We start from the raw sequence: 24075 nt of genomic DNA on the forward strand, positions 1-24075 counted from the left end.
CTGTTTTAGCATTATGCGGGGGTGAGGAGGACAGGGAGACCTTTTCCTTGAAACTTCACAGATGATAACCTTTTGAAACGAATCAGTCTCATCTGTAGGTCTGTATTTTGGTAATGATTAAATTGAATTACCCTGAGAAAAAGAAGAAGAAGGAGAAGAAGAAGAAGAAGAAGAAGAAGGAGGAGGAGGAGGAGGAGGAGGAGGAGGAGGAGGAGGAGGAGGAGGAGGAGGAGGAGGAGGAGGAGGAGGAGGAGGAGAAGAAGAAGAAGAAGAAGAAGAAGAAGAAGAAGAAGAAGAAGAAGAAGAAGAAGAAGAAGAAGAAGAAGAAATCCCCGCTTGAAAAACGAGAGCAATTACAGAGACGTAGGACTCTAGTTGTTGAGGAGGAACAAAAGGAACACAGCTCAGTTTAGCAAGAAACATTGTACAGGTGAGGATGCCTCTGTGTCCAGAAGAATGACATTGTGTAAAAGAATGAGTCTACTGTAAGGGAGTAAAGATATACAGGCTGCAAAAAACGAAGTGGGGCTGGAGGATGGCTCAGTGGATACAGGCACTTTCTACCAAGACTTAAGACCTGATTTTTGGTCCCTGGAACCCATATAATGGAAGAGAGAGTCTTCTTTGCTTTGTCCTCTCATCTACATATGCTGTTGTGACACTAACACACACACACACACACACACACACACACACACACACACACACACACACACATAAAATTGAGGGCAAAGTGGAGAAATATGTCAAGACCTAAAGAAGAAGAAAGGTCCCACGGAAAGAGTGGAATGGCTACCTGAAGAGGTGGAGAGAATTTCAGAAGTCTGGAAAATGTGCTCTAGAGCCAAAGACTCAAAAGGTTGAGTGGTCCCTCCTAAGACGCAGGGTAGTGTGTCTAAGGCACAGGCCTTCGAATGAGGAAGTCGTGAGTTCCTCTCCTGACCCTGTCATTTTCTCAGTCTCCTTGCTTGTAAAGTAAAAGTCATAGTGTTGGCATGCAGGTTTGTCACATTCATAAACTTTTTCACGTAAGCCAAGGTCGAAGTACATAGTAGGGATTCGATAAACAGTAATTTGGGCTGGTTCAGGCCTCTCTCCAACAGGGAATTTCCACAGCCCGACTCTTCATCTGAGTTCCTGGATTTTGACCTCTACTTCATCTCTGGACATTCGCCACCTACGCACTATGTCTAAGTGTCTCCAGTTTTAAACTCTTCTAAGCTACTGCCCTGTCTCCCACCTACGCCGACTCTAGCCGTGGGTCCTGGCTCTTCATGTCCCGTCCTCCTGATACTCGAGGTCACTTGTGTGGGCTTCAGAGAAGCTGCAGAAGTCATTCTGAAAGTACACACCACTTTCAGATCCTCAAATTTCCTGAGCCTTCCACTTCTAAATAGACTTTTAAATTTTATTTATTTATTTGTTTGTTTGTTTGTTTGTTTGTCTTATGCATGTGGGTGTTTAGCTTGCATTTATGTCTATGTGCCACTTGTGTGCCTGGTGCCTTTGGAAGCCTAGAGAGGACATTGGACCCCTGGAACTAGAGTTACAGGTGGTTGTGAGCCGCCATGTTGGTGCTGGGAATTGAACCCGAATCTTCTGGAGGAACAGCCAGTGCTGTTAGCGCTGAGCCATCTCCCCAGCTCTGTGATTTTCATTTTTAACAGCAATACATCAAGCACTGCCTTAATCAGTACTTGACAAAGCATACCTGCTGGAAGGATAGAAACCATAAGCATTTTGAACTTTGGACAATTTCTGCATATACATCATTGTTAACTGATTAAGGATATAAGCAATTGGAGACACTGTTAGAGGAAACTGGCATTTCGATTCTTGTGGGTTTTAATTTTTAACTCCATGTACTGATTTTGTGTGCATGTGTATGCATGTGGAGGTGTGGAGAGGACAATTTGTGGGAGTCCATTCTCTCCTTCCACCATGTGGGTCCCAGGGGTCAAACTCAGGTCATCAGGCTTGGCAGCAAGCACCTTTACCTGCCGAGCCATTTCCCTGACCCTGTGTTGTCTTTTGAGATGGGATCTCATGTATCCCAGGCTGATCACACGTGCTATGTGGTGAAGGCTGGCCTCTTGATCCTTCTGCCTCTGCCTCCTCAGTGCTGGGGTTACAAGTATGCACAGTCATGATTGGTCAAACTGCTCATCAAATAATTGAACAAGAGAATATTTTAGAGATATGCAAATTATTTTTAAATTTTACCACAAATAGACATTTTTTGTGTCTTCCAAGATGATGTCATGATCATAAAGAAAGAATAATAGTAACAAAGCTATTCTGTGTTTCTATTATGACACCTTAGTTTAAGCTTTGTTTGGCAGACAATAGACAGATGATGTCAGGAGTTGAAGTGCATACATAGTCATGTGGGTGCCATTTAAGGAATTTGTGCTTCTAGAATCCTTTCCTCTGTGTTTTCAGAATAGACTCACAGGGAGCAGGGTGTGGAAAATGGCACTATATCCAGGTTTGCTTGTTTGTTTTTAAGTCAAATAATTGAGGTGCAATTTATAGGAAGTAAATTTTGACACTTCATTATAGTTTCATGGTTTTTTGACAAGCATGTAGCACCACCACCACAGTTAAAGATATAGAACAGTCCATCACCCATCGCTTTGTTACAAACCCTTGTCCCTACCCCCCAGCTCCTGGCAACCCCCTCACTGATTTTTCTGTTTTAGTTCATGTTCTTTTTCTTAGCATCTAGTGACTGAGATCCCTACTGTTCGCTACTTGTGTATCTTTTCACTGCTTATTATTTCTTCCTCGGGGTGTGTCCCAGTCCTTTACCCATTTGGAGGAATCTGGAATTGTCTGCTGTTTGAGGCAATTGCATATACATATACATATATATATACACATATATATATATGTATATATATATATACATACATATAACTCCTGTAGCATTCATGTACAGGGTTTTTGCTGAACGAAAATGTGTATTGCTCTGACTGTGGACTACTGTGTGACAAGTCTATTTTAACACCATTTACACTACACGAAACTCAAAATGCTTCTCAAAGTCTCTGCACCCATTTTTATGTTTGTGCGCTCTCTCTCTCTCTCTCTCTCTCTCTCTCTCTCTCTCTCTCTCTCTCTCTCTCTCTCTCAGCACTCCACCACAGCACTTCCCCTGCTCTTGACTCTCTGAGACAGACTCTCCATATGCACTCCAGGCTGACTTCACACCCACAGTCTTCCTGCCTCTGCCTCCTGAGAGCTGAGATTAAAGGTTTATGTCAGCATGCAGACTGGGAGCTAGTGTTCTAATAGGTGTATAATCTCACTGTGACTCCCCCAAATGAAAGGAGATACTGAGCATCCTGTTGAAATCGGTTTTTTAATGTACTGAACAACAGTTTCCATTGTTGCATTTTATACATGTATGTGCACACATTAACCCTTCATCTACTCTCTCTTGTCCCCCTATTTCTCAAACTGCTCTCCTTCTTCCATGCCCACATAGTTTTCCTTCTGTTTGGGGGTGGTGGTGTGTGTGTGGTTGTGTGTGTGGTGTGTGTGTGTGTGTGTGTGTGTTCCACACATGAGAGAAAACATGCGATGATTTTCCTTCTTCTTCTTCTTCTCCTTTTATCCCCTCTCTCATCTCTTTGGATCTTTTTCCTCTCCCTTCACAGTCCTCTTTCCATCGTGATAGTCTCATTATTATGTGTATCATATTATTATGTATATCTTCTTTGATGAAATATTTTTAAATATCTCCATTTTCCAAACTTGGGTCATTTCATTATTGTTGAGTGTTTGGGAGTTTACACATCTTCAAGTCTTGGAGAAAATACTGTGTGTGTTCTTGGCAGTAAATTTAAAAAGCAAATTTTAATTGGTTTTTATTTTTGGAACAGGGCCTCAGGTATACTAGCCTGGCCTTGAACTTTCTATGTATGGCCTTGAACTTCCGATACTCCTGTCACAATCTCCCAAGTACTGGGATGCACCATCACTCCCACTTTATGCAGTGCTGAGGCTTGAACCCTGGACTTCATGCATGCTAGTCAAGCTTTCCACCAACTGAGTCACAGTCCCAACCCCCAGGCTTTTACCTCTGTTAAGGTCCAAGTTACCAACTTTTTTATACTAATATGTCATATCAAAGAAATTGTTGCAGAATCCAATATCACATAGATTTTCTTCCAGACTTGCTTCTAGATTGTTTTTTGTTATTTTGCATTTAAGTTTACGATTTCTTTTTTTTGGGGGGGGGGGGGCTAGGGGTGGTTTTCGAGACAGGGTTTCTCTGTGTAGCTTTGCGCCTGTCCTGGAACTCACTCTGTAGCCTAGGCTGACCTTGAACTTACAGAGATCTGCCTGGCCCTGCCTCCCGAGTGCTGGGATTAAAGGCATGCACTACCACCACCGCCTGGCTTAGTTTATGATATGTTTAGAGTTAATTGTTTTCTGTGATTAAACATGGGTCAAGGTTAATTTATTTTACCTTTAGATTTTCCAGCATATTTTCTTGAAAAGACTAATTTTCTCCATTAAACTGTTTCTACTGTTATCAAGAATCTGTTGACCATACATATGTGCTCGAGTATCTATTCACTTTATTGATCCATGTCTGTCTCTCCACCGATACCATACTGTCCAAGTTACTAAAGCTCTATGGAAAATCCTGAGATCAGGTGTTGTGAGCCTTACAGCAGGTCCCTGAAGGGCCTCAGCCAATCAATATTGTTCAAATCTTGCTCGATTCTAGGACAACATGCATCCAGAATACCATGTCCTGAGTCAATGAAAAGTATGAACAATTCAAGATATATCCTCGTCCCTTCTAGAATCAAGTTATACTCAATGACCCAACTGGCCCTAAGAAATAAAACCCAGGGTGAAGGGCTTTGGAGGTCCCTCCACTGTGATGTGACAGGGGTATGTGCATGCCCATGACAAGGCTCAAGCAGCTTTCCAAAGTCTAAGGTGAGTGGTTTACTGCAGATCCTGGATGCACTGTTTATTGCAGATCCTGGGCTCGCTGCCTATCTGGGAGACAAAGTCGCTTTGTTTGGCTTAGTGCCCATCTTCTGTCTCAGTACCCTGAGGGCAGAGACCTTTGCAGAGTCTACCAACCTTGTTCTTCTGTCTCAAAACTGGCCCTTCAATTTTCCTTGCCTTTTTCCCCGAGTCTCAGAATCAGGCTGTTTATTTCTATAACAAAGCACCTTGCTGGGTTTTGAATTGGATTTTATTGAGTCTGTAGGTTAATCTGGGCAGAACTGATGTCATACTAACATTGAACTTCCCCAGTCATAAGCACCATAAGCATGCCCCATTTATTTTTGCCTCCTGTGATAACTTTAGGCAGGATTTGCTCGTTAGTGTGTGGCATACAGAGCTTGTGTGTTTTATTGACTTTTGCCATGCAGAAATTGCTGCTACTCTGAATCATTCTGTACTTTTAACTTCAATTTTAAATTGATGATTGGTAAAGCAGAAGTAAAACTTTATACTAACTTTGACCCCTATTGTCTTGTTGACATTAAATAGTTCTGGTAGTTTTGGGTTTTATTGTGTTTGGTTGTCTTCTTTATTTTTTATGAATTCCTTGGGGTTTTAGGTAAACAATGATGTTGTCTGTGAAGAAAAACAACTGTTTCTCTTTTCCCTCAGTTTGTCTTTTAGTTCCTCTCATTTTTAAAGTTTTTTTTTAATTCTTATCTTATACATTACATCCCAAAGATAGTTTCTCCTCCCTCCACTCCTCCCAACCATCCCCCCAGCCTCCTCTCTCCCCCAGATCACTCCTCTTCCATTTCCCTTCAGAAAAGGGCAGGCCTCCCAGGGATATCAACCAAACATGGCATATCAAGTTGCAATAAGACTGGGCACTTCCCCTCATAGTAAGGTTGGACAAGGCTACCCAGTAGGAGAAAAAAGGTCCCAAAGGCAGGCAAAAGAGTCAGAGACAGCCCCTGCTCCAGCTGTTAGGAGCCCCACAAGAACGCGATGCTACTCAACCACAGCGTATATGCAGGAAACCTACCTCAGACCCATACATGCTACCTGATTGATGGTTCAATCTCTGTGAGCCCCTAGGAGCCCTGGTTAGTTGATTCTGTGGATTTTCTTGTGGTAACCTTGACCCCTCTGACTCCTACAATCCTTCCTCACCCTCTTCTGCAGGATTCCCCGAGCTCTAGCTAATGTTTGGCTGTGGGTCTCTGCATCTGCTCCTTATTTCACTTCTTAATAAGACTCTGAACAAGATATTGACTAAAAGTCAAAGCAACCATGAATCAGAAGATTGGCGTCTGATATGTGCCATCAAAGATGACTCCTCACCCCCTCCAATCATCCCTCCACTCCTACCAGTAAATTTAAGGGAAATTGGCAACATCAAATCAGTAGTGCAAATGCACCCAAGGTGTGGTCACATGATGTGTTACAAAGCTTAATTACCACTAAACATCCCTCTCTCGTTAATATCTCAGAACCAAGCCCATTAAAGAACACCTGTTGTGGACCTTCCCCCATTGAAGCACCTGTGCTTTCACTTCTAAACAGAGGTTTTCTTTGCTGGCCTTCTACATCGGTCTATACAGAAGCCTCTCCTCTCTCCAGTATCGTGTCCAAAAGAAATTCAGGACAAATTAACTGTGGCGCCTTTTAGCACACCAAAGCACATGCTGGCCTCCAGTGTTGTGTGATATTTTGTTCATGTTCTGACAAATAAAGCTTGCTTGGAGTCAGAGGGCGGAGCTAACCACTAGTTAACCATAGAGGTCTGGAGGTCTGTACAGAGAAGAGACAGGAAGTGGTAGGGCGGTGGAGACAGGATCTCTGTCCTTTGGGATGGAGGAACGAGAGAGAGGTAGGAAGTGACCGTGGCTGCTCCCCTGCTTGCTGATTGTTCAGGTTTTTACCCTGATATCTGACCCCTGACTTTTGTTGATAAAGATGAATTAGATTAATGCATCAGTCCAGCTCACCAGCACCTGTGGCTCTTCTCAGCTCTTCTCACCACCCCCCCCCCAAACCTCACCAACCTTCGCTTCCCTCCCCCCAGCTTCTCATTCCTATATAATGCTGCCATTTCTGCTACGCACTCTCTTGCCCCCCCCCCCCCGCCCCTTTCTCTCTCTTGGTCCTTCCTTTTGTCTTTCTCTCTTTCTCCTCCTCACGCTCCCCCACTCTCTCATCTATGGCATGGCTAAATTTGGTCTACTAAATTCTTTTCCTGCTCTGGACTCTTCCAGATACCCCTGGCTGTGTATTCCCTCACATCTAAAATTAAAAACCTTCCCCTCAACCATACCTTAGAGCAGTCATGTCCTCACTTTACAGATCCAGCAGGCCTTCAGCACAGAACCAGGCTCGTGTTTATGTATCTGTTTCCTTATGGACCTCTGCAGGTGGAAAGATCTTTCTGTATAAGTTGTTATCACATCCCTCCAAACCCCAGCACTAGGACGTGTCCATCTGTCTCAATTCAAACCAGCTTCCTGCCTCTCCCCAGCCTGGTTTCCTGTAAGTCTTTAAGGCAATTAGAGCTCTTTTCCTCTCCATCTCCCGAGTCACAGTGAGTATTTATAAGTGCCTGGGAGTCCCAGTGTTTGCTTCCCTACCCCTCCCATCCCCGCCCCTGCCCCCTGCCCTCCTAGCATAAGTGCTTGTTCTTATGCCAAAGGGTACTGGGAGGGCCTGGTGCTTTTCTCCTCAAACCAGCCAATTCACCACAGCAAAAGGTTTTCTCCCATCTCTGGCCCAACCGCAGTGCTCAGTGGAGGTGGCTCAGAAGAGGCTGTAGGTGAGTTCAGCATCTTCATCGGCAAAGTCTCACAAGTACCTTACATCTCGCTTGTCTTGGCGGCAGCTGGCAGCGTCTCTCTGCCTCAGCCTTCCTGTTCCCAGAATTCTCTTCTTTCGCTGCCAGCCACTGCCAGGATGAGAAGCAGACGTTAAGATACTGGTATGCCACGAGCCACATGGCAACTTATAGATTAATAGAAATGGGTTGATTTAAGATATAAAAACAGTTAGCAAGAAGCCTGCCACGGCCATGCAGTTTATAAGAAATACAAGTCTCTGTGTGTTTGCTTGGTTGGGTCTGAGAGGCTGCGGGACCAGCGGGTGAGAGAGATTTGTCCTGACCGTGGGCCAGGCAGGACCAGGAACACTCTAGCTACACAAAACTACCAGCCTGTGGGTTATCCAGATGTTTTACATTACTATGGGGATGGTGATGCATGGGGCAGCTATCCATAGCCCTTTGGGGCTCATTTTAAATGAAACAATGTGTGTTAGAAAGACAGGATCCCTGGGCAGAAAATATTTTTTTTGTTCTTCTCTCATACATTACATCAGACCCAGGTTTTTCCCCCTCTCTCCACTGCTCCCAGTCCCTCCTCCCACCTCCCCTCTCCCCCGGACACACCCCTCCCCTGTTTCTCTTCAAAACAAACAAACAAAAACAAAAATAAAAACAAAAAGAGCATGCCTCTCAGGGATATCAACCAAATATGGCATAACAAGTTACAGTAAGACTAGGCACAAACTCTCATATCAGGCTGGACAAGGCAACCCAGTAGGAGGAAAAGGATCCCAAGCACAAGCAAAGAGTCAGAGACAGCCCCCACTCTTACTATTAGGAGTCCCACAAGAACACCAACCGTAACATATATACAGAGGACTTAGTTCTTACCTATATGAGCTCCATCATTGCTGCTTCTGTTTCTGTGAGCCCCTATGAGCCCTGCTTAGTTGATTCTGTGGGTTTTCTTGTGGTAACCTTGACCCCTCTGGCTCCTGGAATCCTTCCCACCCACCTGCCTCCCACACCCCATCCCCCACCCCCACCCCTCTTCTGTGGGGATCCCCTGGCTTCACCTAGTGTTTGACTGTGGGTCTCTGCATCTGCTTCTATCAGTTGCTAGATGAAGCCTCTCTGATGACAAATGGGCTAGGCATTGGTCTATGAGTATAGTACAGTATCATTAGGAATCATTTCATTGACCTTTTTTTTTTTTCCAGTTGTGGTGTTTGGTTCTATCCTGGGTCTCTAGACTGTCTGCCTCTGGTTGCTAGCCACCCAGGCAGTGTCAGGCATGGGCTTGGGCTCCCTCTCATGGTGTGGGCCTCAAGTTGGACCAGTCATTGGTTGGTGACTCCAAATTCTGAGTTACCATTTCCCTAGCACATCTTGCAGGTGGTACAGATTGTAGGTCAAATGTTTTGTGGTTGAGTTGATGAAGCCTTGCCTGTTGGAAGCCTTGCCTGGTTATAGAAGATAGCCAGTTTAGTGTCCCCCATTATTGGAGACTTCACTTAGGTCACCCTCGTAGTTTCCAGGGAATTTCCACTACACTAGGTTTCTCCATCACCCCTCAAGTAACCCCCAAGTCCAGTAGTCTCTCCCAAGTACTCTCTACTTCCATCCCTGCCCCAACACACACACCTTTGATCCCTCCTACTCCCATCCCCACCCATCCCCAGGAATCTCAAATGAGAAATACTTAAGGCAATGTTCAACATCCTTAGCCATCAGGGAAATGCAAATCATAACAACAGAGATTCCATCTTACACCTGTCAGAATGGCTAAGATCAAAAACACAAGTGACAGCTCGTGCTGGCAAGGATGTGGAGCAAGGGGAACACTCCTCCATTGCTGGTGGGGGTGCAAGCTTGTACAGCCACTTTGGAAATTAATATGACAGCTCCTCAGAAAATTGGGAATTGATTCACCTTAAGACCCAACTAAATCACTCCTGGGTATATACCCAAAGGATGATCCATCCTACCATAAGGACACTTACTCAACTATTTTCATAGAAGCTTTATTCATAATGGTCAGAAACTAGAAACAACCTAGATATCCCTCAACCAAAGAATGGATTTTAAAAAATGTGGTACATTTACACAATGGCATATTACTCAGCTGTTGAAAACAGTGACATCATGAAATTTGCAGGCAAATGGATGGAACTAGAAAAAAAATCATCCTGAGTGAGCTAACCCAGACTCAGAAAGACAAACATGGTATATACTCCCTTATAAGTGGACATTAGCTGTAAAGTAAAGAATAACTATGCTACAATCCACAGACCCAGAGAGGCTAGGTCACAAGAAGGAATAAAGGGGGGGTGCATGGATCTCCCTGTAAAGGGAAATAGAATAGACTTTACAGAAAACAAAACTTTAAAGGAAATATGTATTGGGACTGGAGAAATGGCTCAGAGGTGGAAAGCAGTTGCTGTTCTTGCTAGAGGGCCCTGGTTCAGTTTCTAACACCCACATTGCAGCTTACAACTGTCTGTAACTCTAGTTCCAGGGGAACCAATACTCTCTTCTGGCCTCTGTGGGCACCAGGTACACACATGATACACATGTATACATGTAGGCAAACACTCATACACTTAAAAAAATTTAAAATGAAAAGAAAGCATATGTTCTTGAAGCTAGCCCATTCTATAGAATAGTCTACAGCTAAGACTGTCATTGTGATCTGCTCTACTTTTGTCTGAGAACAAGATTTAAATCAGAAAAAAAATTGTTCCAGCTGTAAATTGGGGGACAGGGATTGACTTGTAAATGGGATCTTATATTTATCAATATTTATCACAGTTAGTAGAAAGATACGGTGGATGCTAAGGAAGAGGTCTTGAATGTTCTGTTGATTTGGTACATGGAACTCTGGTGACCTGTGGTCTCCCACCCCCAAACAGTGTTCTTAAATGTATAAATTAAAATATGTAGGATTACAAAAGGAAGCAATTACATTGAACTAGAGTTTTCAAATTATTTTACTTATGGTCATAGGAACACATGCCTTTGCTATTGAAAATGTTGCATAGTAGTATCTAGTGGTGCGTCTAATTACTGTGATTTCAAAGTAGTGGTGAGAGCAAATGCCTTTTAGGGGACAGGGCAAATCAAGACAAGGTCTCACTCTGAAGCCCATGCCAGTCTTGAATTCATGGAAAGCCTCCCCTGCTCAGCTTCCTGAGTTACAGGCATGTACCACCACAGCCAGCTGAAATCCCATTTGTGAAACCTGAAACAGTTGCAACATGATAGAAAGTACTGTGGTTTCTTCTGTAGGTGGGGCGGATCTGTGCATATGGGTGTGAAGTTACACCAGCATCTATACACACAATATGTATGTTGTGGGAGATACATATGCACGCACAGTTATGCCATCACACGAACACACATGTGTGTGGTTAAACCAACGTGTGTGTGTGTGTGTGTGTGTGTGTGTGTGTGTGTGTGTGTGTGTGTATGGGGAGATGCTTATGTGTGGACAGTTTCACCAGCATGTGTGTGTGTTGTATCCAGGAGAAGATCAGAGGAGGATGCTAGTGCCCTACTCTACACTATCACTGTCTTATTCCCCTAAGACAGAGTATGTCACCTAATCTTGCGCCAGGCAACAAATCCCGGCCAACCTCCTGTCTCTACACCCCACAGTGTTGGGGTTACAGGTTCAGCCATCCCTGGATTTTTTTTTAATGTGGATACTGAAGATTCAAACCAGGGTCCTCATGCTTGCACAGCAAATGCTCTTAGCTACTGAGCCATCCACCCAGCCTCCAGTTCTCATGTCTCTTTCAGGTAATATACCTCCAGGTGAGAACCCAATGAGGTCTTTGGAATCCTAGGACTTGAACAACTTTCCAAACACTATTCCCACCTTCTCTGTGGGGTTTATATTCCCAGACATCTAGTGAGTGTCTGAAACCAGGCCAAGTATCCACTCCTTCTCTACCAGCAGCCCCCGACACCATGCTTCCTCCTACTAGTTTTAGATTTTATGATCGTGGAAAGCAATACCCATTCTGAGAAAACCATACTTTGAATTTTGAAACCATTGCATGGGCCACATGCAGTACAATATTCTCTTGTGTAGTGGCATGCTCACACTCAGAGGGGAAACCTGGACAAGTGAGATGGCTCTGTGGGTAAAAGTACTTGCTGAACAAGCCTGATGAGCTGAGTTTGATCCGTGGAATCTACAGTGGAAGGGAGCTCTGAAAAGTTGACCTATGCCCACCACACGGATGCCTTGGCACACATGCATCTGCCCTCACACACAATGGGGTAATAATAGCAAATAAAAGTGATTCTTTAAAAAAAAGGCTCAGCACTTGGAAAGCATAAACAGGTTGATTTCTGTGTACTCAAGGCCAGCCTCCTCTATAATGTGAGTTCCAGGCCTGCCAGGGCTATACAGTGAGACCCCATCTCAGAAAAGGCAGGGGAGAGGATGGAGAAATGTATTGGTAGTTAAACATGCATACTGCTCTTACAGAGGACCAGAGTTTGAATCCTGGCACCCACCTCAGGCATTTTAGAGCCACCTATAACTCCAGATCCAGGGGAATTTCATGTCTCTGGCCTCCACAGACACGCATCTATCACGTATAAACATACACGCATATATAAGCAAATAAATAGTTTTTTAAAAGAAGAAGAAAGGGGAGGGACAGAGCCAATGCTCTGCAATTCACCATGCTGCTAAGCTTGGACACTTGATAAGTTAGTTATAATCAATATATTTATGTCTCATGATATTTTCAGTTTGCAATGGGTTTGTTGAGACTTAAATTCACCATAAGCTAAAGAACATCTATTTGTTTTCATGTGCATGCATTCATACCCATATTAAAGTCTGTTTTGTAAACCAGACACAGTAAGATACCAACCAAAACAGCTAATGATCAATTGGACACTGCTAACAATATATTACATTATATTACACTGCTAACAATATATTACAATCAAAATTATGTAAATGTGATCTCTCTCTTACTACCTCAATATATCTTACTGTATCATACTTGGATGATGTGGATGACACAATACTGCTGTTAGCTGTAGGTAATGACCCATTACCGACACTGGAAACTGACCCATTGATGGGGGTAGGGAAGGTCACGCTCTGTGTAGCAGAACATGTATTTCAACTAAGGTCGTCTCATCAAAGCTGGTGGCCAGTGTGGGCTGTGTCTTTATCTGTGTGGTAGGCTGGTGCCTCAGGCTAGAAACGCTTAGGATAAAGAGCCAAGGAGTGTATACTGGAAGCTAATGTAGATCTACTGTCCAGCTTCAAATGCCGCCTCTGCAAGTACGTACACTGCCACCTTCACCGAGCATGGTTTGGTCTCTGAGGCCTTTGTGCCTTACACCTGCTCCATCTCCTCCTTCTCCTACTCACTGAAGCACATCCTTCAAGAGTTACAGAAATTGTCCCTCTAACTCACAAATACATGAGCTGTGCCTTATTTAGGAAAGCTGGAGTCCTGAGCTTTCTAGAAGCAGGTAGAAAAAAAAATAGACAAGAACCCTGCCAACAACAAAGGAATGGAATATGAACAGCAAATACTTTGAAAATCTTTTTAAAGCTGCCTTATGGGGCTAGAGAACACTTGAGCCCCAAGAAGAAGAACTGTAAATTTCTTATTGCCTATAACACAAAACTGTTAAGTTTACTGGGAAAATAAAAGTGCCATATGCAGATGGACATTGCCACTTCCATGGACAGTCCTGCCCAGGGGTTTGGCCCAGTAAATCTGTTTATAATTTCTTAGGATTCCTTTTCATCTCTAAATCTTAAATTGTTAAATCAAGAATGAGAGATTTTACAGTTTAAACATCTCTTCCTCTAAACACTTTTACAAATTGGAAAGTTATAAATCCAGTCAGTTTGTCAACCTGTGAGTCTTTAGAAACCCACTTGTTGAGAATTCATATTCATAACCAGTAAAACAGTGCAGAATAGTACATGTGATGTTTTCAATAAGAATAGAGCCGTAGGCTCATATAGGTGTGGCCTTGTTGGTGTGGTTATGGCTTGGTGGAGAAAGTATATCACCAGATGTTGGCTTTGAAGTTTCAAAAGCCCGTGCCATGCACAGTATCTCTGTCTCTCAGCCTACATGTGGATCAGGATGTAAATCTCTCAGCCATTGCTCCAGCACATAGGTACCACCATGCTCCCCACCATAATGATAATGAACTAAACCTCTGAAACTGTAAGCAAGCTCCCAATTAAATGCTTTCCTTTATAACAGTTGCCTGGGTCATGGTGTCTCTTCAATGCAACAGAAAGGTGACTAAGAAAGACTAGGAGACATCTAATTAGGATCAGCATCTGCTCCTCATTGTCATCTGTGTTTGCTCAACATTTTCAAGAACGCTAAAAATTTAGAACCAAGAATAGTGGCTCAAACCTATAATCTCGGCCCTTTGAGACTGAGGCAGGAGGGCCCTCATGTACTAGAGCCACACTTAGGCTACATAACAAGTCCCAAGACACCTTGGACTACAAGAGCGAAATTCTTTTAAAAAAAAAAAAAATCAAATTTTACATAATTACCTTTATTTCAGGCTTCATCTGAAAAGTAGATGATTGGCACCACTGGGCTTGGATTGGCACCACCAGAGCAGGATAAGCTGAAGAGGCACTTTGGATTGACCAGGCACAGGGTTTCGAGAGTGCAAAGGTGTGAATGCACTGTCATACCTAGAGTCTCAGACACGGAGAGGTCCCTGGCCTGCCCTCCTTCCCATCCTGTGTGCTGCTGGTAGCTCGGTTCTTTTACTGAATACCCTTTGCTTCCTCGCTTCAGGGTGAGGCTAACTTCCAGAATGATTCCATCTCACAAATAGGGTCACCTAAACAAGACCATGCCAGTATGGATGGGAGAAAATCTCATAAGGCCCTGCCCCTAGATGAAGAGCAGCAGATAATTCATCCATGGCTGCCGGGAGGAGAAGAATCAGTCTTCTCTAGGGAAAAGGCCCTAGAGAGGTTATCCAATCCTAAATCATCAACATATACACATAGGAGCAACGCTAAATGGACTCAGCAGGCTGTGTCTCTGTGTGTGTGTGTGTGTGTGTGTGTGTGTGTGTGTGTGTGTGTGTGTGCAAAAACAAAAATAAGAGGCCATGAATAGGAGAGGGAAAGGGGGGGCATAGGAGGAGTTGGAGAGGAAAAAGGAAGAGGTGGAAATGATGTAATTATAGTACCCACAAATGAAATCCTCAAAAAAATAAAGAACATCCTTTTAAAAATTAAATAGGATCTGGAGAGATGGCTCAGTGGTTAAGAGCACTGGCTGCTCTTCCAGAGGACATAGGTTTGATTTCCAGCACCCACGTTGCAGGTCACAGTCATCTTTAACTCCATCCTCAGAGGGTCTGACACCCTCTTCTGGCTCGCACAGGGACTGCATACAAGTGGAAAACACATATGGACAAACCACCCACACATGAGACCCTATGTCAATAACGAAAGAATCGATAGACAGTGGCAGGGGAGAGAGGAACCAGGACACAGTCAATCCCAACCGTTAGCAAGAAATTTTTAAAAAGCCAAAAAGGAACAGATAAGAGTGCAGGTTTTCTTCTGACACCAAATGTGTGTCATTCGCCAGACAGCCCTGAGGTCACTGACACTAAGTGGATATACAAGAGAGCCACTGAATTGTGGCTCTGACAGTCACTCAGCATAGACACTCCTCCCCAGCCTTGTCCTCAGGTAAAGATTCCATGTCACAAGATCGCCAGCACTTTTCAAATGCACAAGGCTGGATCATCCAACATGTCTGACCTACCTGCTGAACACTGAGATATCCAAACTCCCTCTCTTCATTTTAGTGTGAACTGAAGTTTCCAGGGGCAGAGTGGGGGGCAAGGCACACGTATGTCTAAAGAGTCTACCAGGCTAATTGACTGATTAGAATTCCATGATTGTGATGAGTCGGAACATTGCCAATCAGAGCCAAGATACTCTTAGACTAGTTTAAGTCCCCTTAATAGACACTCACTGCCCACCTGTGTCTGACTTAATGCTCTTTTGATTACCAGGTTAAAAAAAAATCTCTGGAATATATGAACTTAGCAGACCACTCGCTTCCATCAACCAAAACTAAGAATTTCTCATCGGAGAGCATCTGGGAGTGCGAGAGAGTTTGGTTGCTTTGCTGTCACACCCCTACCCAGCCTTCCCACTGAGGTATTGGAAAATACTTCGATTCGTGGCTTGCTCTGGTTCTGTAGCTATAAAACCCATTATGAAACCTTTCCCACATTGGAACACAGTATTCAGGACAACCTGAATCCGTGTCCCTGGGTCACCGTCACTCCTAGCTGGCTCAAGCATGCACTGCCTCCTGCTCCTTTTGAAGTGAGAGGGGTGCTCCGCATTGTGATGGTTTCACCGGACAGCTCAGGACACTGGGGTAAGCATCCTAGCTACCATTGGGGGTTATCATCAGTGACACAAAGATGAAGAACCAAGTGCAAGGACACACAGGGAGAGGGAGGAGGAGGAGGGTCACCCACACCTCCTGTGACTCTTCTAGAATGTAAGGGTATTAACCAACCCGTTCGCTCCCACGTTTCACTGCTGGGAAGTTTTTAATCATTTAGTCTTCATTAGTCTTCCTCCCCCAGAGTGTGACGGAATGTTCTTATTTTATAATCCTATCTTTGGCAATGTTGGGGCCCCGGACCAGGTCAGTCTTAAGTGTAAACTTAAACATAACCCAACCATTCCCTACGAGTAACAAGTGATCCTCATGTCTTACCCTTAGCAGCGCTGTGTTGGGAATCAGGGACAAAGCCCAGTTGTGCTTTGTCCAGGGAGGTGGGGTAGTGGTTGGCAAAGCTGAAATGAGAATCGTTGAAAAAAAAATGAAATTGAATTCTCTTAAGAACTGATTGAGAAGGAGAAAGATGTGGGGATGGAGGAAGGCACAGACAGCATGCATGGGGAGGGGAGGGGGATTGGGACATTATAAATACATTAACCAGTAAATTTTAAACAAGTAGAAAAGTCAGCTTCTAAAAAATAGTAGACAATGACAAAATTGGCTTAAGGAGAAATAAACAGCCTTAAATAGAGCAGCAGACACTAAAGAAATAGAATGGTTAAAAGACAAAATGAAAGAAAGAAAAGAGAAAAGAAAAGCACAGAGCCCTTGTTTTTCTTTAAATAAGTGTGAACTTTGGGTAGTTTTGTCAGCTGTCAGAGGACAGAAACACAGCTCCACACTGCCACACACTGGGGCGCTCCCCTAGATTTTTAGGGACCTTGGTCCAGGCCAACCTAGAACTCATAGCTTCAACACTGAAAAGAATCTCAGGACTAAGAGATAGAGTGAAGCAAAGTTGGAAATGTTATTGAAGGGATTTTAATATAGGCTTCAGGGTTGAGAGAAGAGAAAAACCCATCCAAGTGGCGGTATGTGCTTCCCAAGAGAACGTATGGGGAAATAAGACAGGCTCTTCTAGTGAGAGGAAGTAATTCATCGTCTTAGTATTAGCCACAGACACCGTTTTGGCAACTCAAGTTACACACCTCAAGAGGTTGCTAAGAAACCCTCCCTCCACCCGTCTCTCTCTGAGAGTTCCATAAGGTGACTCTGGAGGCACCTTGAATAGAATTACAGTCTGACAAGGTGGAACCAGGAGCCACAAGTCCTTTCCCTGCAGACAGGATTTCTGGGGAGATTCCTAGAAAATTGCAGGTTTATGGCTTGGGAAAAGCCTCAAGCAGTTGTTGGCGGCTCTGGAATTCACACTTCCTCTGCCCAAGAGAGACTTCAACCAGGTTCTTGAACTGGGGCCGTGGAGGAGGACATGAAGAAATGGTGATAATTAGCTAGGTTAAAATGTTTAACTTCAGTGCAACAAACAATGGCGTGAGACACTAGTGAGAGTCCTTTTGAAATGTGTTTCCATCACTGTGGCAGATGTCTGACCAAAACACCATGAGAAAGGGTTTCAGAGGTTCGGGTCCCTCGTGGCAGAGAGAGTGTAGCGGAGCACAACAGTTCACATGATGGTGGCCGAGAAGCAGAGAGGGGGAAGAGCCACCCTGCAGGCTTCCCCCTCTCCCCCTTTGATGACTTCTTTTGAAAAGGGTTGGTCAGGCATTTTATGAGGGCTGTCCCTCAAGAGGGATTTGCCTGGTGCTCTTCTCTGCATTAGACTGGATTTATAAGGCTCGGAGAAAGAACGCGAGAGAAGTAAAGTGCCCTTTTCATCACATCCTAATGTGAGGTAAATCACTGTCCTGTCAGGAGTACCCGGAGCAGGAACTGGAGACACAGCCCTGCACTGAGGAATCCTCCTCAGAGACCTGTACTGGGAGGAAGATGGGATTCTCGACTCTACTGCAGGAAAGAACAGTCAGTGTGAAGCAGAGTTGGCGTTCTTAAGGAAAGACATTCAGGGGCTGGAGAGATGGCTCAGGGGTGGAGAGCACTTACTGCTCTTGCAGAGGAACCTAGTTTGATTCCTAGCACCCAGGACAGGTGGCTCACACCCGTCTGTATCTCCGGTTCCACAGGGATCTGAAGCCTCTGCCCTCTGAGGGCACCAGCACAGAGGGCACATGCCCAACAGAGGTACCTACGGTACACATAACGAGAAATAAAATAACCCTCTAAAAAGATTTCAACACAGATTTAAGCATGATTATTAACAGAAAGACAGGGGCTTAGTGTGCACCTGAGTGTGAGAATGGACTTCTCAAGAGAGAGACTCCCTAGATGTCTTAAGAACGGCCATATATAGGATTTCCGTGGCTGCGGAAAGAGTTTTAAGAGATTTGTCTCCCCTTGTTTTTTGCTCAGTGAGATCATAGGGTGGCTTGTTGGATATGATTATAGATACAGTAAGTAACAAGAGCTGCACAAGAGGGCAACGACATTTTCACTGTAAACCAAGTGTATAGTCTCTTTTCAAAAAGACTCCCAGCAAGTTGAAGTTTTCCATGTGGGAAAGGAGTAAGGTCTCCTTGAAAGTCATGGGAACTTAGGCCTTAAGCATGGTTAATAGCTAACTATAAACGTTCCCATTGGTTAATAGCTAACTATAAATGTTCCCATTTGAAAGCTTGCTTTACAAAAGGTGGATTGTCTCTGTGTAACCTCCCAGCAGATTGTGTTTGTCATGCTGCAATTCTTTTTTTCCCCTTATATTTAAAACATTTTTTCTCATATAATATATTCTGATCATGGTTTCCCCTCCCTCCACTCCTCCCAGCTCCTCCCCACCTCCCCACCCATCCAGATCCATCCCCTTCCTGTCTCTCATTAGAAAACAAACAGGCTTCTAAAGGATAATAATAAAACAATATTAAAAATAAACTAACACATCGGAGTAGGACAAAGCAAAGCAACAGAAGGAAAGGGGCTAAGAAGAGGCGCAAGACGCAGATAGAGCACAGAGACCCACTTGTTTGCACACTCAGGAATCCCATAAAAACACTGAAGTGGGAGCCAGAATGCATATGCAAAGGACCTGTAAGGAAAAAAGAGAAAAAATAATATATGTGTAAATAAAATAAAAATTAAAAATTAAACACATTTTTAAAAGCCTTGGCACATTATGAAAAGAGGCTCAATAGCTCCAGAGTGAGAGGCCCCTTCCCCCATTTCCCGCTAGCTCCCACATCTTTCTGCCCTCCCCCTCAATTCTAAGGTTTATCACCTGGCTGTAGGGGTGCCCAGATTTCTCCATTGTAGAAGTTACTCATCCTCTCTTTCCATGGCTGCACTCTGGAAGGAGCTTGCCACGCACAGATTCATTATCTGTAGTGGGTTGTTTTTTTTTAAATTCAGTCCTTTTTATTTCTCCTCTGATTAGTTTTGCAGTGATATGCCTCCAAAATATATCCTCCATGTCAAACTTGGCAAATTGTTAACATAAAGCTATTCCAATTTTCTCTCATGACTAAAACAATAATCTTCCTATGTCAGATGTGGTAGACCTTTTTGTTACACCCCCAATTACTTGTATAATTGTTTGATTTTCAATTTTACTTCAAAATTGCTCGTCTTTTTCCTTCTTTTTCTGAGAATCAGCTTGTATTCTATTGACCACTTTCATTGTTTCTTATCATTTTATCTGCTATTAGTATCTTGTCCGATTCACAACCTCCTGATTTCCATTCTTCCCGGGTTCACTGTGTTGTTTTCCAACCTTGACTTGGGTAACTAGTTTTATTTAGTCTTTTCTTCCTTGCATGGAGGCCATGCAAATCTCCTGCCTCATTCCCCATTTAGTATACGTGCTGCCAAAGCCAGCACCATTGAGTCTTTTTCTCATTGCTACTTTATAACAGAATTTACATATATCTATTTCTTTCCTGATATAATTTGGTGGCATGTACAAGGCTCAGTATAAAGTGCTTTCATCATTATCCATTGTCAAATATTTTGCATTTTCATTCTTATTTACATTTAAATGAGGAATTTGCAAGTTGTCCAGATTTCCTTTGTGACTCAGTATGTAAGCTACTTTTCATCTTCATATATACTTGAAAATAATGAATTGCTCTCTGTTCCTTTGAGGGTTTTTTTCCCTTTACTTTGCTGGGATTTCTACTAAATATAGATATTGAATGCTGGGGAAATGGCTCTGCTGTTAAAAGCTCATGTAGCCGGGCGGTGGTGGCGCACGCCTTTAATCCCAGCACTCGGGAGGCAGAGCCAGGCGGATCTCTGTGAGTTCAAGGCCAGCCTGGACTACCAAGTGAGTTCCAGGAAAGGCGCAAAGCTACACAGAGAAACCCAGTCTCGAAAAACCAAAAAAAAAAAAAGCTCATGTAGAGGACCTGGGTTTAATTCCTAGCATTCACATGGTGACTTTCTATTGTCAATAGCCCTAGTTCAAACAGATCCAATGCCCTCTTCTGGCATCTGAGGGTATTTTACTTACAGGGTGCACATACAAATATGAAGGCAAACAGATATACCAAAAATATAAATAAAATTATCTTTTAAAAGTATAGATATGTAGATACTGATGTTTTTATTCCTCTATTCCATACCTTTTCAGCAGACCTTCCATATTTTCTCAATTCTACTCTCATTGAGTTCTTGAAGAGCTCTTTAATCTGAACTTCTAGCTCCCTAATTGACTTTCAGATTAAGACTCCTCTACCAATTTTTCCCTCTGAACACCTGTTTCTGCTTTACATTCTCTGTTTCTGCCTCATCACTCTGTGATGATGCTCAGGCTTGGTTCTGATTTCCATTTTGTATGGTCTATTATCTTTCCCCTTTCTTATACAGTGACTGTGTTTTCAGAGTTTGTATTACCCACACATACACCCATAGGTCACACCCAGCATTCGATTTTCTACTATTTTCGTGGTAATGTCTCTGAAAGGGAATAGTACAAACCCCAAGCCTTAGCTTGTGCCCTTGGTAGTGAATTTATGGATCTGAAAGGATTCTTTAGTGTTAAGAACTTCTGTTTGGATCTTCTATCTTCTTCCATTCCCGTTCTCTCTCACTCATAATTATCTCAAATATCACTTCCACCAAAACAGTTTTATTAAAGGTTGTTTCCTCCTGAGATCTCATCATCTAGACTACAGGTTCTCAGCAAAAGGTGAGATCTGGTCATCTGTGTGGGAACCTTAGGGATTGTTACGGCTTCCTACAGGCATGCAGAGCAAGAGGCAAAGAAAAGTGAACATCCCCAAATGCATGAGAGTGTCCCATACGATAAAGTACCATCTCAAACAAATGACAGTAGTGTCCTCGTGGGTAATGATAAGGGAATGGAGTTTAGATGTGACTCATTCATTTGCACCAGGGGGTTTCTCCTCTGCTTTCAGGGGTTGTCGATAGTGACTGGTGCCACCATAGCTGGTGCTGAATGATTATGTGGATTGTGTCCACCTTTTTGTGATAAGGGAGCAGTCGATGCTCTAGTGAGGACATGTTAGAGAACTCTCTCTCTCTCTCTCTCTCTCTCTCTCTCTCTCTCTCTCTCTCTCTGTGTGTGTGTGTGTGTGTGTGTGTGTGTGTGTGTGTGTGTGTGTGTGTGTGTGTGTGTGTGTTGGATGTCTAGGTGCATAGACTTGTGCATGGTGTATGAAGGCCACAGGTTCGCATTAGCTGTCTTCCTCTCTCATTCTTCAACTTACTTTTTTTGGAGACAGTTTCTAACTGAACAGAGAGTTTGTTATTCCAGTTAGACTGAATGGCCAGTAAGCTCCCAGAATCCTCCTCCTGTCTCCCACCCTCAACTGCCAGTGCTGAAGTTACAGGCACATGTGAATTAAAAAAATAAAAATAAATCTTTTTTTTTTATAAAAAAAATACTTTATCTTAGAAGATAAGATATCCAGAGCCAGGTATTGGGGTACATGCCTGTAATCACAGCACTCAGGAAGTGGAGGCGGGATGATCACTAGTTGAGAGCCAACCTTGGAAATACCATGAGTTTGCGGCCAGTCAGGGGTACATTTTCTTTTAGTAAGGCTGAGGCTGTAGCTCAATGGTAGAATGCTTGCCTAGCATTTATGAGAGCCTAGGTTTAACTCCCAAAACAAAGTGTCATGCTTTAAAAATAATGAAACAAAACCCAATTATGTGACACTTATTGGTGGAAAATAGAATATAGACAAAACAGAATGAAAAGCTTAAAGTCATGGGATTATATCCACGAATTGATGGTAATTTGGGATGATACAGATGGCAACACCAGTGTGTGTGTGTGTGTGTGTGTGTGTGGACATGATGAAATGTTTGAGGACTATTTGGTAGATAACATGAAAACTTGGATCACTTTGTGGAGAGCTGTTATTTTTTTCCATTTGATAAGATTCTTAACACATTTTAACATCCAAATGACTGCAGTAATCAGTTTTCTGTCACTATTACAAAATGTCTGAGACAATTAGCTTACAAAAAGAAAAGGTTCCTTTGGGCTAAGCTTAGGAGAGTCTAGTTGATGGTCAGGAGAAGCCCTTGCTTTTGTGTAGATATAATTCTAAACCGTTTTATTAAATAAGAAACACAGAACCAAATGCAAAGTTAAAAGCCCAGAGATCAGAGAGCAGTAGCCAAAAGCTAAGACCACCTTCTTACCACCTGATGCCACTGATGTCCTTCCCCTGAGAAAGAGACCTACTTCCTGTGTGCCTGTCTTTTTATTGACTTTTTGTTCTGTCTTCTCATTGGTTGTAAACCCAACCACATGACCTTCTCATCACTGCCTGTCTATACAGACCTCCAGGTCTCTATGGTTGGTATTGAGATTAAAGGCGTGTGTCTCCAAGCTGACTATGTCCTTGAACACACAGACTCTGCCTGCCATGTGATCAGATTAAGGGTGTGTGCTACCACTGCCAGACTTCTGCTATGGCTTACTGTTAGCTCTGACCCCCAGGCAACTTTATTTATTAACATACAAATAAAATCACATTTCAGCAAAAATAAAATATCACCATCCTTTTGGTCTCTGGTGGGGGTACAAGATGGCATTGGCAGGGATCATGTGACAGGATGAATGTCTCACCTCCTGGTCAGCAAACAAAAAAGCAACAAGAAGTACCCGGGGTCTCACTGCTTCCTTAAAGGACATTCCTCCAATGGCTCACAAACCTACAAGGCCTGCTAGGATTTGAATATCAAACTCCTGGATTAAATGCTTGTTGCCAGATGGTGGGCTTTGGGGAAGCGACTGGATCACGAGGGCTTTACCTTCATCAGTGGATTGGTCCACTGATCAATGACCTTAATAGAAGGTTTGGGTCATCGAGGTTAGAGCAAGTAGGGAAGTGAGACAAGGTTTTAAAGGTATAGCTGGCCCTGACCCCTTCTCTCTCTCTCTGTCTTTCTGTTTCCTGGCCACCACGGGGTAAGCAGCTTCCCCTGCTGCACCGTCTTGCCTCTGTGATGACCCTCCCACATCCTTGCTCCCAGATCAATGGAAGCAGCCAACCTTGGCCTGAAACCATGAGCCCAAGGAAATATTTCCGTCTTTATTCTTCCTTTCTTTTAATGCATGCATGAAAGTGCATTTGCGTGTGGCACACATTTGAGGACCAAGGTTGGTGTCTTCAATATTCTTCAATTGCCTTTCCAGCTTATTCATTGAGGCAGGGTCTCTCAATCAAATACAGAGCTCACCGACATGGCTGCTTTAGCTAGCGAGCTTGCTGTAGAGATTCCCCGTGTCTGCCTTCTGAGCCTGAAATTACAGATGTGTCCTCATGCCCGCCCAGCATTTACTTGCAGCCTGAGTATTTGAACTCTGGTTTTCACACTTGCATGACAAACTCT

General features: G+C 43.5%; 2 protein-coding genes across 24 annotated transcripts in view; one reads left to right on the top strand and one right to left on the bottom strand.

The window, feature by feature from the left end:
• The window catches only part of LOC128123219 (NXPE family member 2-like), a 45294-nt gene extending 37701 nt beyond the window's left edge, over positions 1–7593 (bottom strand). The window contains exon 1 of the mRNA XM_052759404.1: positions 7295–7593. Coding sequence (XP_052615364.1) covers positions 7295–7308 — 14 coding nt within the window. The 5' untranslated portion in view covers positions 7309–7593. The remainder of the gene's footprint in view (positions 1–7294) is intronic.
• The window catches only part of LOC128123226 (NXPE family member 4), a 236310-nt gene that overhangs the window by 192265 nt on the left and 19970 nt on the right, over positions 1–24075 (top strand). For 12 of the 23 annotated variants that reach the window (XM_052759469.1, XM_052759433.1, XM_052759499.1 and 9 more), the window contains one exon: positions 15851–15998. The exons of 5 other annotated variants lie outside the window; for them this stretch is intronic. The gene's annotated coding sequence lies outside the window, so the exon portion shown is untranslated. 6 more of the 23 variants (XM_052759452.1, XM_052759424.1, XM_052759547.1 and 3 more) reach the window with 4 other exon arrangements.

The sequence above is a fragment of the Peromyscus californicus genome, unplaced genomic scaffold (genome assembly GCF_007827085.1).
Source record: "Peromyscus californicus insignis strain IS unplaced genomic scaffold, ASM782708v3 Scaffold_11__1_contigs__length_118956290, whole genome shotgun sequence".
In the NCBI taxonomy this organism is placed as follows: Eukaryota; Metazoa; Chordata; class Mammalia; order Rodentia; family Cricetidae; genus Peromyscus; species Peromyscus californicus.